We start from the raw sequence: 17,227 nt of genomic DNA on the forward strand, positions 1-17,227 counted from the left end.
CTCTACCTAACTCGTAACCCATATTTCCGAGAGTAAGAATGTCCTCTAGAGGTGCTGGTACAGCTAAAAATTTCATAGCTTATATTGCAATGTATATGCATACCTATAGCATAGGACTGCTTAAACTAAGACAACAAACCTCAAAAGATCTCCAGGTTCTAAAACAATTTCCTCATTAAGATCAGATATTTCAATACATTATGTTACTATTGGGTTTCAAGACACCACCACCAGAATACATTGGTTTGATATGAGCAGTGATCTATTAAAAAAAACAACCACTCACCTTTATCATAAGCATATAAGCGATCATATTATGCAGCAGCGTAGCCAACAAGCGGTCCTCATCATCCTCCAAACGCTTTCGATCATGTTCTCCCAGGGAAAGATACCTGCAAGAATAGTTAGTTGTGAAGTAGAGCATTTTTCATCCAATTCACTACAGCACTGGCAGGGGACAGAATGCTACTTATAAAAAGTGTATGGCAAATAAAATCTTCAAAAACACTAAGCCGAATGGACGTCTTCCAGTACAATCATGCATTCATTTATTAAGCATTCATTATTTAGTTCAAGCAGCTAGACTGTGCTCAGTGGGAAAGTTCTCAGCAGCCCACTGGTCTTCCACAGTCGCAGCTTCACGACAATTGCTAGAAGAGGAACATATAAATCAATACAAGAGTCGTCCTCTTTAGAGCTTTGCTTCTGTTATGCAGCTCCATTTAACTCAAGATAGAAGTGTGCAGGTCATCTCTTATTCCAGTTGAGCAGACAGATTTCAAACTGCTTATTTTTCCAGTAACTAGAAACCCACTGACTACTTCTGGCTACTTCAGCTAAGAGAGCTAATTCTACATGATAGCATGGCTATAGATGGCACAGACACAGGTGGTACAAAGAAAAGAGAATGATCAGACTTTAGCATGGCTGAGAAAAATAACAGTAGGCAATAAAGACAGCTTAGAAGTAGCACTAAGTAGTCACACATATTTCTATAGAGTTGTTTTCTCACTGTGGTGTTTTCCAGATTTTTGTTTATTTGTAGTACAAACTGTAAAAACACCTATTTAAAATTTTGTGTTATGGGTTGAAAATGCACTTTCTGAAGATATTTAACTTCTTCCAAAACACTGGTATATCCCTTTGTTCCAGAATACACTTGTCTGAACAAAGAAATCCTTTGCTTTATTACCAATTGAGCCTATTCCACAGTGTGATCAGATTTACCATTACTTCTTTCCCAAAAAATATCACGAGTGGTAAGAGAGACATGTGACAGTTGAAGATAGTATTTCAGTAGCAGGAGATGCCGACCAGCACAGAGACAAAAGGCTCATTTTGGGATAGTCAGTAACAGCACCAAAGTTTACAAAGTGACAAAATAACACATGCTACAGAACTAAAATAATATTCTTTTTACTTTGTCAGCCCCGGATGAAATGAGAAAGAAAAGAGGGCCTCTAAGAACTTTACCTGTCAATCATCTCCTGGGGTCCTTGATCCATCCCCATTCCTTCTCTCTCTAACATCACAGCATCCAAAAAGGCATCTTCCCAAAACTGCATCTGGTCCCACAATGTTGAGCGTTCTTTGCCTAGGAAATACATACAAAATTTGAGTGTTTATTCCAGGCAATTTCCCTTTTTCTTTTTTTTTTTTTCCCCATATTTTGAAAATACAACAAGCCAACAAACAATCCATATTAAAAAAGCAAAAACAAAAAGAGTAACTTTTAAATCACAAACAAAATCACAACAGAGGAAAAGTGTAAAATTAAAGACAAAACACACTGCTCTAATTCATGACATAATCTTTTGAAAAATTTATACAAAAGAATCTCTCATCCCTGTTCTGTAAGAGATATACTTTCTTCCATATACTGTTAAATACTTTCGGAAGCGACAGGAATATTTAACACAAACACAAATCATGGCAAACACACAGAGAAGTGGAAAGACGAGATTATTACTCATAGAGAAGGTTTCCATTGCAGCATCCTCTAACTGGTCCCAGACAGATCCTTTATCCCTACCTGTATCATTCCAAGTGGGTAGGAAGAATGAATAGAAAGGATGAAAAACAGAGGAAGAAAGAGCTCTTGATTAACAGCAAGTCCAAGTAAAATACATTACAAACAAAACAAAACAATATACTGCTAATTAAGGGATGCACACTCTAAAACCATTAAACTTTTGAGTTTAGTAGCCTTTTATTTAAAGACTTAAACTTAAGGAACTTTTCTTAAAAGATCAGCATTAGATTTTAGTTTTCCGTGCACAGCTAAGTTCCTTCTATCTTCCTTCCAACAGTATGAAGTATTCTTACTCAAGAACAAGAGCCTTGTAAAAGCTACACGTAATGCAAAGTACACCACCCTCCCATCTTCACTTATTCAATCTCCCCAGCAAATCCTTCACTTTACTCTGTATGTCCTAATGGACTCTCCTATTCCACCAGCACATACAACAGGGAGTAGTTTAAAAAAAAGTAATTCTCTGGGAATGCATAAATTCCAGTCTGCCCCAGACATGACTCCAGTTTCAGTCTAAAAGATCCCCTTGCTCCCTCAAAAATAGCTTACCCAAAAGTCCTTCATAGAGATAGACTCGCTGGTTCCCATCCTCTGGACCTTTCCCTGGAGTACTGCCTTTGTTCTCCTTTATATTCTGCTTCAGGTTATGAGACTTTGCCTGAAAATAATATACGAGGTGTCAGACATCTCTGCAACCTGCAGGGCTGTTTCTTGCAATATACTGCTGCACTTAACAACTTCCAAGTTATATTTCGTGTACACTTCTCCCACAAATGTTTCCAAAAAAATGAAGTTACTTTGTTAAAAAATTAAGCTAATACACTCAGAAGTCCAGAATCCAGACAGACAAAACAAAAAATGCAAATCCCAGACCAAAGGAAAGAACTGTTAAACCTCTTCCATTATCCTCTATATTTCACTCTTAAGCAGAAGTTTATCTGTGTTCTAACAGCAAATATTTCCCACAATCAGGAAACAGCTGAATATCACTATTGTTATACAGATGTTGAGGAACACAGGAAAAAAATGCATGACATCTTCTCAGGTTGAAAACAGAAAATGAATATTCACAAACAGAATAAGTTTACCTGAGTTTTATCTCCAAATCAGACTTCACATATTTATCTTTCATTTACCATTCATAAAGGCTCAGTAGACTTACTGATGTTTAGCAAATCATTACGTATCATCTGGTCTAAGAACTGTATGCTGGGACTGTCAGCAGGAACCACAATGACAAAGATGCCCATCTATTTCTCTATCACCAAGTAAACTACTTTATAATACCTGACATTCATCACATGTCACATAATCTGACTTCTTTGTTCTGAACATGTTGCAGAGGTGTCTTAAACTTTATTTAGTTTCATTAATCAAGTATAAAAATGTCAAAAATGCAGAAAAATTGTTTTTTCTTTCTTTTTTTTTTTTTTTGTGGTGTTTTTATGCTGGTTACCAACCCGCAAAGTCTAACTCCTCAGTAACTGAGAAGATTTTCTCTCAACTAAATAAACTGATGTTACATTATTTTCATGCTCTTAAGAAAAAACTGCAGTGAAGTACCATGATTTTGGTTGTTGTTTAAAATCTGAATACCTACCTAGTAAAGGCTTTTACAGTTCAGTGAAGATTATAACATAATGAATGCAATCACACCAACGTTTAGATACTGCTACTTGTTGTCACATATGGTTGACATCTTGACTTAACTAAGTCAAGTATATGATTACTTTCTTTGTAAGATGTATGTTAAGAAGTTATACCAATAGTCAAGAACTTTAAGAACAAAATATGCTCTACAAGCATTTGAATTTTACTGCATACATATCTTCTAGTTAGGAAAAGATAGTTAAAAGTTATGATTAAGCTTCAGGTAATATTAATGTTTTTAAAAAACAGAAGAACTGCTAACTTCCATCATCATAGGCTCATTACTTTTTTGTATCAGAGAGCTGCTCCTAGCAAACAGGCTATCAGTTCCTTTTAGTTAATTAAAGTCAGACAGTGCTCTTTGACCTTTTTGTTTGTTTGTTTCTGAAGGGGAATTAAATGTCAATTTGGTTGAGAGTATCATCAAAGCAAGGGTGAAATTAAAGACTGCTAGAGCCTATAACATGATGTGGAACACAAATCTACTGTACTTGAAGAACCACATATTGCACAGGATATGAAGAAAGGCACACGGATCTAGCAAAAATGTAATCCTTAATATTTTGGTATTGTAAATAACTGTTGATTAATCCTCCAAAGAGAATCAAATGCCTTTTTTCAAATACACACTAAAATTAACATTATTACTGGGCAGGAATTTTAAAATAAATAAAGGTATGCAGCATTCTTACAAAAATAGAGCTAGTAGCAGAGTTCGTCTCAATTTCACTGTCTGACACAGTGCCCCTGGATCCTGTCAGATTGCCTCCATTTTCCACACTTGGGCCATCACCAGCATTGCTACTCAAGTCACTGTCTGCTCCTAGTGTCTCCCCAGAGCTGTTACTAACCTGTGGAGAAAGATAAAGCCATTATTCCTCAGTAGTCAAGACAGTGCAGACAGAAAAAGTTGTAATTTTTTTTTTTCTCTTACAGCATAAAATAATGAACGGTACAACTGAAGGCCACCTCTGCCTTTCCTTTTTCAGTGATACTGTTCTCACACAAAGTCCAGTAAAAGACAAAGAGTCCTTCAAAAAAATCCCAGAAGTGTTTAGTTTGGAACAGATCTGTTAGGATGTTATGTTACATCCCCCTGGCTCGAGCAAGGTCGGCTAGAGGATGTTGCTGAGAACCATGTCCAGAGAGGTTTTGAAAATTTCCATGCATAACTATTTTATAACCTCTCTGGGCAAGCTATTCCACTGTTTTACCACTCTGACAATGATTTTTTTTTTTTTTAAGTATATTCTGTTCAGATGGAATTTCCTGTGCTTTACTTTTTGTGTTGATCACCTCTTGTCCTAACAGTGGTTGCTTTTGAGAAGAGTCTGACTCCACTGTCTGCACTCCTTCCTGTTTAGTATTTTTACACATTGATAAAAACCTCCCTGTGCCTTGCTTTCTTCAGAGTCCCAACTCTCTCAGCCTCTCCTTATATGAAAGATGCTCAGTTCTTAATTGTCTTTGCTGCTCTATGCTGGACTGCCTTCAGTGAAGCTGCCCTTGTATGGGGAACCCAGGACTGGACATCCCGCTAAAGCGGAGGTAAGCAACATCATCCATTACTCTCCTCTCACACACCAGGTTAGTTATCCCACTGTCTGAGTTAACAGCTCAGTTAAGCATAATTGCCCCTTTGTAAATCCATGCTGACTACTCTCATTTGTATTCTCATCTTTCATGCATTTGGAAATGCTTTACAGGAGATTTTTCTCCACCTTCTTTCCAGGGTCTGAAATGATGGTGACCAGGCTGTAGTTCCCCTATCTCTTTTCTTGCCCTTTTTGAAGGCAGGAGTGATGCTTGCTCTAACTTCTTCCTCAGAAATCTCTCTCAATCACCATGATTACTCAGAGACAGTAGCATCAGCCAATTCCCTCAGTGTTCATGGCTGGAAACTATTAGGCCCCATGGACTAATGCATATCCAGTTTATTGAAGTGTTCCCTAGCCTAGTCATCTCCATCAGTAGTAAGTCTTCCTTGCTCCAGCTCCAGGCTTCTTCAGATCTCATAGGCCTGGAATTCCTAATGGCTAGTTTTACTGGTAAAGACTAAGGCAAAATAGGAACTGAGTACACCAACCTTTTCCATTTGTCACCAGCTCCCCTGCCCAATTAAGTAACAGGCCCAAGTTTTCCCTAATCTTCCTCTTGTTGTTTACGGACTTGGAGAATCCTTTCTTGTGGCCATTCACATTCCTTTCCAGATTTACCTTCAGACTCCACCCCTGCAAGATGGTACAGCTAGTGTATATTCCTCCTGGGTCACCTGCCCCTGCTTCTACCTGCTATGCATTTCTGTTTTACGCTTCAATTTAATTAGGAGTTCCTTGCTTATCCATACATGTCATGTGTTGCCTTTGTTTGATTTCCTATTTGTTGGGATGGAACCTTCTTGAGCTTGGAAGATTAGATCCTTGAATACCAAACAGCTCTCCTAGACTCCTTTTCTCTCCAGAGCTACATACCACAGAGAATAATTTCTACATCCAACAGAGAAGGGCAAAGTATTATTCTTGATACAGGCTGGGAAGAGATTATGGGAAACTAAATATTCACAGGTATGCAGCAGTTTAGAGAGAAGAGAAACCAAAAACAAGAAGGAAATTCCTTGAAAAATGCTGTATCAGATAACATGCAGCAGGGAGAAGTCTTTTTTGTTGAATGCATTTGTATTCCTCTTTCTCTAGGCCCTACAGCTGATCAGAAGAAGCAGACATATTTGCACATGGTTCAAATGGCATAAGGTAATGTATCAGAAAATTATTTCTTGCTTTTAATGCATCAAACAATCTATTTTTTTCCTCTGGCTACAGTCTTTTGAGATAATTTGTATACAACTAAGTCATATTTATAAAAGGATTGCCTGTTCCATAAATACGCCAATATGTAGGAATACATAAACGCAACAAGTATCATATATGACAGATGCAATCTGCTAGTAAAACAATGCATATTCTGTCAGATAGACATTCGCCACCCACTCAGAGGCTCTGGACAGAGACATCATAGGCACAGTATGTGGTGTCTGTGATAGTATGCAGTCATACTGTACACAAAACATAAGCATGAAATGCTCTTCACTTTACCAAGAAATGAATCACATCAAGATTTCACTTTGGGTATACCCTACCACTGTGCTAACTTCAGAATCCTGGCTGGTACTTCGGACCATAACTGATGGTCCTCCGCCGGGAACAGAGTCAAAATCACTCTTCTGCAATCAAAGACACAGAGGAAAGAAAGGTCATATCAGTGTAGTTTTGATCATCACAGAAAAACCACCATCTCCCACTCCATTGGGATCTTAAACCACATGTGATATGCTTCCTTGACTGATTAAGACAGATAAACAGAGACTACTGATTGCAAGTCAAAAAGGTAATGGGATTTTACAATTGAAGAGTTAGCAAAGACTAGTACCCTAAGGGAAGAGAAAAAAAAATTTTTCAAGATGAGCCTTGCAAGAAGTCTCAAACTGTACAGGTTTCCCACAGGTAAGCAGCAAATAGAAAAATCTTCTATCTTATCACATAAAAAAACCAAGCAAAGGAGCCACTGACCTGAGAACCTGAGGCCAAACTGAGGCCACTGTCTGCACTGATTTGGGATTTTTTCTCATCTGTTTCTCCCAAATCAAAATGTTTCACACCTTCTGGCCCTGTGCAAAGGAAAAAGTAAATCATTATTTTATCAAGAAAAAACAGTACAGCAGAAGGCAGGTGACAGACTGAAAGCAGGAACAGTATCAAGAAAACAAATTTACATTCTCATTTTTGCATGTTTTTTGTTTTTTATTATTATTTCTTGGTACTGTTAACAAGAAGGCCAGCAGAACACATCTGCCATTCTTTGAATTTCAAATATTCCAAAGGCATAGCACAATGTGACTGTTATTTAACAGTACCTTTGTTAGTCACTCAAGAGAGAAAAGACAACATACAAAGGTTAAATAGCTCCCAGTTACAGTAACACATGCAGAGCAGTTGCCATTCAACTCTAGGAAGCCACTTCCTTAATTCTTGGGGAAAAAAAAAAGGATACTTAATTGCTTGAAGTCACTATCCCTTTTAGAACAGCTAATTTGCTGAGTGTCTGCAATTCAGTTTGTTGGACAGACCGACTATTAAGGCAATAACGAGGCAACACATCACAAGAACATCATTAGTGATAATTGGTGTTACATCAGTAAGAATATCAAGGAAGAAGCTCGCATGATGCTGAACTTCATAACATGTGCCAATTATGTAACAAATGGCTCTCCAGAGTTGGCAATCACATAGGTCAGTAGTGAGAGAGAGAAACAACAAGCCTTAAGTCATGCATTCATAAACCCACCCAACTGAATAAACAAAATAAAACCATAACAATACAAAATAAAAAGACAGAGAGAACTTTGTGTTCTATTTCCCATGCAGTTCTGGAATCACATCATCTATTGTCCTTTGATGAGATGGCAGAAGGAAAAGAATGATGGACAGGTAGAGCCTGAAAAGAAATTTGGATAAGCACTGCATGAAGTAAGTAATGAGGCAGGAAAAGAATGTGTTATAGACTGCACACAAATTATCACTAGTCTCAGAAAAGGGAAGAGACTGCAACACCTCTGCCATATCCATATCTGCCAACTATTCAATAAAAGGAAGACATGATCAGCAGCTGGAATAGTTATATTACATATCCATGAATATATCCAGTATCTCTAACCAAGCAATGCCACAATCTCTTACAATCACTAATCACAACAACCTGGGAATCATGAACATGTCTGTATTATATGTAACATTAGAAAGGGCACGACAGTGAAAAGGAAAGAAAAAGGCAAGGGAGGAGAGAGTGAGAGAGAAGGATAATATACAAAGATTTGTGGGAGTGAGCTTGAGATGGTATGTAAACTCATGAACAGCAAAGCCATAAGGGGGCTATGCAGACCATAGTAGCTTCCTACTCAAAAACAAACTGTCCACGTGAAATATTTTAGATAATTGTGAATATTTAGATAATTGTTCCTCATTTATTATAGTAGTCTGTTATAAAACCTTATGCCCTAGTTACTGCAAATTGAATTGTGAAAGACTAAGATCAAGGAAAAATTCAAAGCTGAAAAATAAACTAAAAACATCATTTATTGAATTTGGAATTTTATTTTCTATTGAAATATATATTATTCACTTCTAGAAGTCTATGTCCAGCCATTCAAACAGCCAATGTTTCCCATCCTGAATAATGGCGCAGGAAAAGTTTTGTATCTCATTAGCACAGTAGGAATACTAAACTTCAGCTGTATGCTCTAAGCAATGCAACAGTTCCCTGTCCCAACACGTATTTCAGATGTACTTCTGGCAATTTGATCTTTAAAGCAGGTGAAACTGACTGATGCAGGTCAGGTGTTTGCCAGCTATGGGCAGTAACAATAGCTGAGTTTAAGGAGTACAATAGCCACAATCATGCTGTTATCACTGCCACTTTACAAGCACTTAGGAACTTCCCCTTCCCTTGTTCACAGAATTGTGTACCTATTTCACATTTAAATAACAACAAAAAAAAACACAACCAAACAATTTATATCCTCCAACATCAAAACCTAACTGAAGGGCCCAATCTGGGAGAGTACATGTGTGCATGTGCTGTGCCTGCTGCACACACACTCCCTGCACAGCAGAAAGCAATTCAAGTCTCCAATGTAGTATGTTGCAGATGTGCCTCCACTTGCCCTTTTCACTCTAAACAAACCCCAGATGCTGCAAGCACTTAACTGAAGTATTTAACTGGAGCACCTGAAACATAGGAAATCCAGCCCTACCACCCATGCATATTAGCTATTAATCTGCTCCAAACTTCAGTCTGCAAAAAGGGGCATTAGCTCTGCAAGGCAGATATTACACTCATAGTTAAAAAACACCTATCACATCATGATTATTATAAATTATGTTTGTCCTTATGCCCTATGTCCCTATTTGTAACAGTGATAACCAAACCAGCAAAACCTGGTACCATAACTGCAGATAACACATATGCATATTTCAATAGACGTTAGCATTATTGTAGATTTAGACTTGCTATTTAGATTCTGTAAACAGCCTCAGATCACTTTACTCCTCCTTTAATGTGGTGTATTGAAAAAAAAATTCTTGTTGATTCCTTATTATTAAGGAATTTAAGAGGATTTTCTCTTAGAGCCATCACTAAATACAATTCTTCACATACACCTTCTCTCTCCCCCTCTAAATTACTTCTTTGTCACAGACTGATTGTAGTCAGAAACTGTTCTTGGTTGAAGTCAGGTAACAACACTGGCCATCCCAGGATTTGAAAGGTCAAAGAATTTTTCATTGTAGTAATGTTTGATCAAACCACACGTTCACGGCAAAGACCTGTTTAGCAAGACTGGTCTTTAAGCAACAAGTTGGAATGCCTTGAAATCCTTCAGTATATATCTGGTACAGTGAGGACACAGAATATCTGCTTCCTCTTTTTTTTTTTTTTTTTTTTTTTTTTTTTGGGTAGAAGGAAACATTCAGGGAAAGAAAAGAAATAAATTAAAAAAAGACGAGACATTTGAACAAAATTTCCCCAGAGCAAACTGATCTGTTTGGACTCCTCTATAAAGCAAGCTTTCCTGATGGACTTAGTCTTTTACCTAATTTTGTTTTGTGGGTATAAAAATTGTGTGCCATGGATGCAAGCTCACCCCGCATCTGGGGAGTTGGCAGTTATGGGGGAGGCTGTGGGAGTCAGTTTTCTATATTTTATTATTTCCTTACTCGTTTTTTCCAAAGATTTTTGCTTTTTCACTTCCTGGTGCTTGTTCCACAATTCTACCCAAGATGCATTGAAAGCAGGAGAGAAAGAGAAATAGTCAGCAGCTAGTCAGACAGGTGAAAATGGGGACAAAACTTGAAACAAAAATCCCACCCTCTTCATCTCAGAAAAAATAAAAAAAAAGAAATTTATGATAACTACTGGGTGCAGGGTTAGTTAACACCAATTTACAAGAAATCAACATTAGGGTATTTGAGAACTGTATCAGCTCTCATTTACAGAATTCAAAAGTTAGAGATGATTTCATACAGTGAATCAACTGAGCAAAAACAGCTATTATGAACACATATAATGCAATTCATTACCTTTCCTGAGAAAGGCCTTTAAGACTATCAGATATTTCATCTTCCAAAATGTAGGTATCACAATAGCTCTAATTAACAGCAATGTTTTTACATTTCTAGCTTGTTTCATTGAAAGGAAAAGGCACAAAAACAGCAGCAGCAATCCCAAGAAAACCTAAACTGCAGGTTAACACAATATTTAACCAAAATTATATATTGAAAATTATCACAAAGTTCACAAGTACAAGTTACTTCTGATCTGACAGTATTCTCAATAAATTCTTGGCTCTGCCTATTAAAAAGTCCTACATTAAAATACAGAACTTTTCTTCATCCATTTCTTCACATTACGTTATGAAGAAAGGAAAACAGAGAAGAAGAATAAGCACGATAAAAATCAAGCTTAACATCAGCTTTCAAAATTCTACTGAGGTCACAGCAGTCCAAGTCAAAGGATTCCATAAGAAGACAAAATACAAAGATAAAGGAAAAAAATTTGGAGTCTGCATGCACTTCTTTCATTTGAAGCTTAACCCTAAGAAAAATTAGTAATGAAATACTTGCACCTTTCCAGCACTTGCACTCTCCAGCTCTCTGAAATGCACTCATCTGCTCAGAGAAATCACATAATTTCAGGTGCTCGCCCACTGGCAAAGGAAACACTACAAGCTGGCATGCTGAACTAAGCCTGAATGCAAGGCACTGCCCTTTCTCACCAGCATGGTTAAAGCTAGAACTGCTACAGGGGCAGATAAGTCCCAGAAAAGTCACAAAGGGAAGGAAAAAGCAGTATAATGTTCTTCAGCTGCTCTTCAAGGAAACTTCCTGAGCCTAAGATGCCACTGAAGGCACATCAGGAATTCATTCCACTCTGCAGATGAGCAAAATTAAGGTAAAACAGCCTCTAAAAAAGTCTATTTAGAAAAATATCTACTGAAAATAATTTTAAAAACCCATGGTTTTATAGGTGTGGAGGAAGGCTTCAGACTATCATCATTAAATGTTGTCAGGAGTACGGTAACTTCAGCAAGGGAGAAGAAATAGAAAGATGCCTGCTAGCTGACTGATATCTACATCTGCTTCATGATTGATGGATATTCCTTCAACTTTCATAACCACACAGATGAATGAGAAAATTATAGATCCAAACAGCATCCTATAGGCATACCTAGCTGAACATACAGTGAGATCTGGCTTTTTGAATTCTCAGACTATACGGTTTTATGCTAAAAACCACCAGGCTGATAGCTATGATACTTAGCAATAAATAATTTAGCTGATTTGCCTGTTAATCCATCATTAGAATTACTCTGTTTCAAAGTTTAATCTACGTCATAGGAATGTTTGAAAGTCTATACCGAATCTTAGCGTATTAAAGACAGCATTTTACTCTCATCTGCTCTGTAAAAGAGAAGAAAAACACCACAAACTTATAGGATATAGAATACTACGTCTATGGCTGTTAAACAAGTCCAAACAGAACAGGACAGCAGAAGAATTTAATGCTGACAACAACATTTTCTGTTTCAAAAAATTGTCAATATCAAGTGATGTGAAAGTATCAAATAATTATTTAAAAGTAGTAATGGAAACTTCAGTAAATATTGAAACTTTCAATGTTTAAAACAAGCATGCAGTAAAACCAAACCTACCACTAACATAAAGGGGGGAACTACTGGCTCTCAAACTTACGGCCACCAGTGTCCAAATAAAAAGTTCAACATTATGGTGATGACCAAAGACCCTGGAAGCAAGCAAATAACTGGTGATCTCTTTGGAAAGGATCAGAAACATCACATTCACAACAAATTTCTTAACTAAGCAATTAGACACTGAAGAAAAGCAAAGAACTGGTCTTCAACTGACAAAATTTGTCACTGTTTCCCTCAAAAATAGGAATATTGAATACCAACAGCCTTTACCATTTATAATGGAGCATCCTATATACTTCCATTGTGTACAACTGGCCAGCACCTTGCTGAAAAATAAATAAGAAAAGGGGCTTGAGCAGGAACAGATTTTCACCCTGAACTTCTGAAAACACAGTGAACCTCCTGACCATGGTTTCCATAGTACAAAAAAGCTACGCAGATTCAGCTACTGTAACCCTAGATCCCTGAGATCCAGCTTAACTGCCACATTAACACTTACTGTACGCACAGTTACTGCAGCTGGTGTTATGCATAAGTTTATTCTATCAAGCTGATCACATACTTCTCGTTCTGTTCTTTCCTCCTTCAGACTAGGTCAAAAGAGCAACAACCTAACTTGCATTTTGTCCATACAATACCAACAGATTCATTGAGAACTTCAGCTCTGTATTTACAACCTGAGACTGTAAATGAATAAATAAAGGCTTTCTGTATCAAGGAACTGCCAAGGTTGGAAGGAACACTTGGAGATCATCTAGTAGAACATTCCTACTCAAAGCAAGACCAAAACAACAGCAGGATGCTCAGGACTACTTCTATCTCAGCAATGTGTAAATGTTTACCAAATGTTTCCTCCCTAAACAAGTTAGTTTGACTGAAGAAAGCCTGCATTTCATTCACAGAATCACAGAATTGTAGGGGTTGGAAGGGACCTCCAGAGATCATCGAGTCCAACCCCCCTGCCAAAGCAGGTTCCCTACAGCAGGTAGCACAGGTAGGCGTCCAGGCAGGTCTTGAATATCTCCAGAGAAGGAGACTCCACCACCTCCCTGGGCAGCCTGTTCCAGTATATATTCCATATATTATATAAATAATTCAGTCTAGCCATGACCAACTCTGGTTCTGAACATCCAAAGTGTTAGCTCACACAGAAACTTTCTTAAACAAAAAGCCAAACAGCTTTAAACGATTTATTGGAACACAAGAGGAATTTCTTTTACTTCCAGATCCCAAGAGGCAGATGAACATAGATGTTGCCTTGTTTTTATAGAAATTAAGATTGATTTGCATACTCTTTCACGGTCCTCAGTGACAGATAAAACCAGTTAGATAAGAAGGCATCAGAAAAAAAAAAGAGAAACTCTGATCAGATTTGGTGAAACTGTATTTTTCTTGAGCCTAATTTCATAGAAGAAAAGTGGAAATCATCAGAGCATCAGAACCACCACAAGGAATTATAAGTCACCTGTTCTAGAACACTAAATTGCTTTAGGCGAATACTCTAGCAACAGCATTATCAAAACATACAAAGTAATACTTCTTTTGCAAAGGAATTCCTATAACGCTTCATAAACATGAACTGTCTGGTCCCTACAATTTCTGCTTCTATGAAGTTTTAACCTCATCTGAAAGAAAGCAGAAGTCTGAGCAAGCCAATCTAAAATCTCTTCATTCTTGAGAAGAATGGTGGCCTACAGACTGTTTTATTCTCAATGAAATAAGAAGCATTCCTCCTTTTAACTATTCTACTGAAAAGAAATTCAGTTAAGTTCCCCAGAGCAAACCAAATTGAAATGCTGGAAATTTTAATCTTATAGCTTCATAATAGATTTCCAAATACAGCCTAAGACTGGTTTCTGAGCTTTTGCCTCCTTAGATTACCTCTTGAAACAAGAAGGCAAACCAAATCAGAGGCGATCAGTATCAGTTCAGGACGATTTAACAGCAGATAGTCTGCAATTGTAGGTATACATAAAGTACATAAAGTTAAGAAAATGTCTGCACCCTTTCTGCCAAATAACTATCCAATACACACATTCCCTTATTTTGTGTCATTTACTGGAAGTACAACCTCCCAGGAGAACACTGCTTTCAGAAAATTAATCTTTCATAGAATGAAAAATGAAATGAAATTTTAAATGAAAATTCAGAAGTTATTTTAAACAGGCTATAAGCAAGGCTAAAGTGTAACATGACATTTTTTGAGTCAGTGAAGGATTTTCCTCACATGTTGATGGTACACCTACCTATCTTGCTTTCAATCCGCAGAAGGTTGGATCCAACCTGAATCTTTTGTTCTTTTTTTTTCTTTCCTTTTTTTCTTTTAATGTATAAAAATCCCTTTTAGCTAAAACAATCTAAAGTTCACCTTTTTTTCCCGGATATAGGCAAAAACTCTTATGCCATAGGTGGGATAGTAGGAAAATTTCTACTGAACAGCCTAGCAGATGCTGTTTAGAAGGACAGGCATTCTATTTGATGTTGCATAGAAGGAAGATCCATCAGTCCTGCTCACTGAAACTGTAACACCACAATTTAAACCTTTTGGCAGTTTTATTCAACAGATAGGAGATCCTGAGCCCCAATTCTATCAAGACGCCATCTAAATAATATAGATTAAGTCAGCAATGATTACAAAATTTCTGTTTCATGTGGTCTCTTCCACTGTAGCCCTTTCCAAAGTCCCCTGCTCATTTCCCTTTTTGCCATTTTCTGCTACTTAAAAACATAAATCACAGCAAAAGTGAAGGTTGTCTGAAGTGCAATGATATTCAGAAACAACTAAGATTAGAAAGCTCCTGGAGAAAACTGTCCTGGATAATTTATCCAAGAGCGAGTGAAAACACTTATGATTATTCCTTGGTATCCATGGTGTAAATGAGGCATGTTACAGCAGCAAATGTATTGTGTTAAAATGGAGACAATGCAACTAGAACCTAATGCCAAAATAGAAGCCCCTCCTGCACTTCACATGCATTTTAATACACACCAATGGAAGCAATAAAATTTTCTTCCTTTAGACTCCTTGTATCAAATTCTCTTAGCCCTTTCCCTGCAGGGCTTGGTGCCTTCGGCATCAGCTGTGGTACCGGCAGCTGCATGGCAGGTTTCGGCTCCACTCTTGGAGATGATGCAGGATCTTTGCCAACTGGAGTGACAGAACCATCTGTTGGGCTTCGTTTTCTCTTTTCTGGTTCTTTAAAGAGAAAGAACAAAGTGTTGCCAAAAAAAAAAAAAAAACAAAAAGCACCTACACACACACAAAAAAAATAAAACAAACAAAAAAACCAACATTAAAAAAAAAAACACCCCCAAGCAAACAAAAAAAAACAACTAACAAAGAAAAAAGAACCAAAAAACAAAGTAAAAGGAAAAAGGAAATGAGAGCAGGCCTCATCTATCATTGTTTAAGACTTTGAACAATCATTTGTCGCCAAAGGCAGTTTGGATTATTTTTCTGTATCAAACTGCAGCAAAACTTTCACAACAGAATAATTAAAATTAGGCTTCCAGTGAATAAGCCTGTGCACTCTTGCACAAACTGTTCCAATAGCTGATGAAGCTTAGAATAAAAATTTCATATCCAGATGTCTAAATCTATCATACCACAGGCTTCATAATACTGTTGACTGTTGCACTGCCTCCTATGGTACTGACCCAAACCAGGCCAGGTCCAAATAACTGCACATACACCAGTTGACCAGTACATTAAAGATTCTTCTTATAGCAATACTTTTCTATACAGATAATTACAGAAAATGATCAACATCTAACATGCAACAGACGACACTTGTTTGAGAGAAAAGGTGTTCCTCCAATTCTACGTAGGTCTTTTCAGAAACCTCTTAAATTTTCCAGGTGTGATGATCACAACTGGAAGCACCACACCTCCCACTCTTTGTTACTGACTTACCTCTGCAACCCAAACACATATTCCAAGGTGTACATGCCTCCTCCACGCCTCTCCCAATTTTCATAAACACTGGAAAGTTCATACTTAACTTGCTACCTTCAGAGAGACTGCTTCTTAAGACACAGTTTCCTATCCTTTTCTCATTGCCAGATTTTCTGCTTTCTACATACAAGGCCTTAGTTTGATCAGATTAAAATAAATTAATCACAACTCTGCTTTACTAACATTCAGATTCCTCTAGATAAATAATCTATATCCATCATGTACTGTTCCAACAGTCTATACCATATGCCAAAATTGAACAATCTTAGAATTCATCAATTATCACTATATATTAAATGACATTAAGATGAGCCCTCTCCTCTACAGATCATATCTAGCAATATATCTAGATAAACCCATTGAAATCAGACAGTAAATACTGAGTAGCTAAAATCTGATTATAAATCAAGATGTCGTGCAAAAACAAGAAAAGCCCTTTAAAGATTTATCAAGGCTTCAAAAGTTTGTATCCATAAATTTTGTTATTTGTGATCACAGTTAAATAAACAGATAAACTCTACTTACCATCAAAACATGGTGCCTGCATTTTATAAGCATGACTTCACATATGAACCACTGAGTTTTATGTCAACAATTTCATAATTTTGTTTAGAACTGGTGTCAGGCTTAATAATTACCAAGATCCCCACATTTTGAACTGGTATGCCAGCTCAACTTTCCTTTCTTACCTTCTTCAGCAGTCTAACAGTGATTGGCAAAGAACATTTTGAGTCCACAGGACATCAAAGCCAACTCACGAAATCCCTGATGCAAGCAATACAGAAGCCAACTGTAGTGTTAAGTAGTCACTTCTCTGCTACAGTGAAAT

At 37.2% G+C, this 17,227-nt stretch overlaps 1 protein-coding gene across 1 annotated transcript in view; it reads right to left on the reverse strand.

Annotated features, from left to right (window-relative positions):
- Nucleotides 1-17,227, reverse strand: part of MADD (MAP kinase activating death domain) — a gene marked incomplete at both ends in the record, with an annotated part of 57,638 nt that overhangs the window by 17,464 nt on the left and 22,947 nt on the right. Inside the window, 9 exons of the mRNA XM_079537434.1 lie at nt 287-392; nt 1,474-1,594; nt 1,970-2,032; nt 2,582-2,690; nt 4,375-4,533; nt 6,819-6,902; nt 7,249-7,346; nt 10,450-10,503; nt 15,433-15,639. Coding sequence (XP_079393560.1) covers nt 287-392; nt 1,474-1,594; nt 1,970-2,032; nt 2,582-2,690; nt 4,375-4,533; nt 6,819-6,902; nt 7,249-7,346; nt 10,450-10,503; nt 15,433-15,639 — 1,001 coding nt within the window. The remainder of the gene's footprint in view (nt 1-286; nt 393-1,473; nt 1,595-1,969; nt 2,033-2,581; nt 2,691-4,374; nt 4,534-6,818; nt 6,903-7,248; nt 7,347-10,449; nt 10,504-15,432; nt 15,640-17,227) is intronic.

This window comes from Tetrao urogallus, assembly GCF_951394365.1.
Source record: "Tetrao urogallus genome assembly, chromosome: 6".
In the NCBI taxonomy this organism is placed as follows: domain Eukaryota; kingdom Metazoa; phylum Chordata; class Aves; order Galliformes; family Phasianidae; genus Tetrao; species Tetrao urogallus.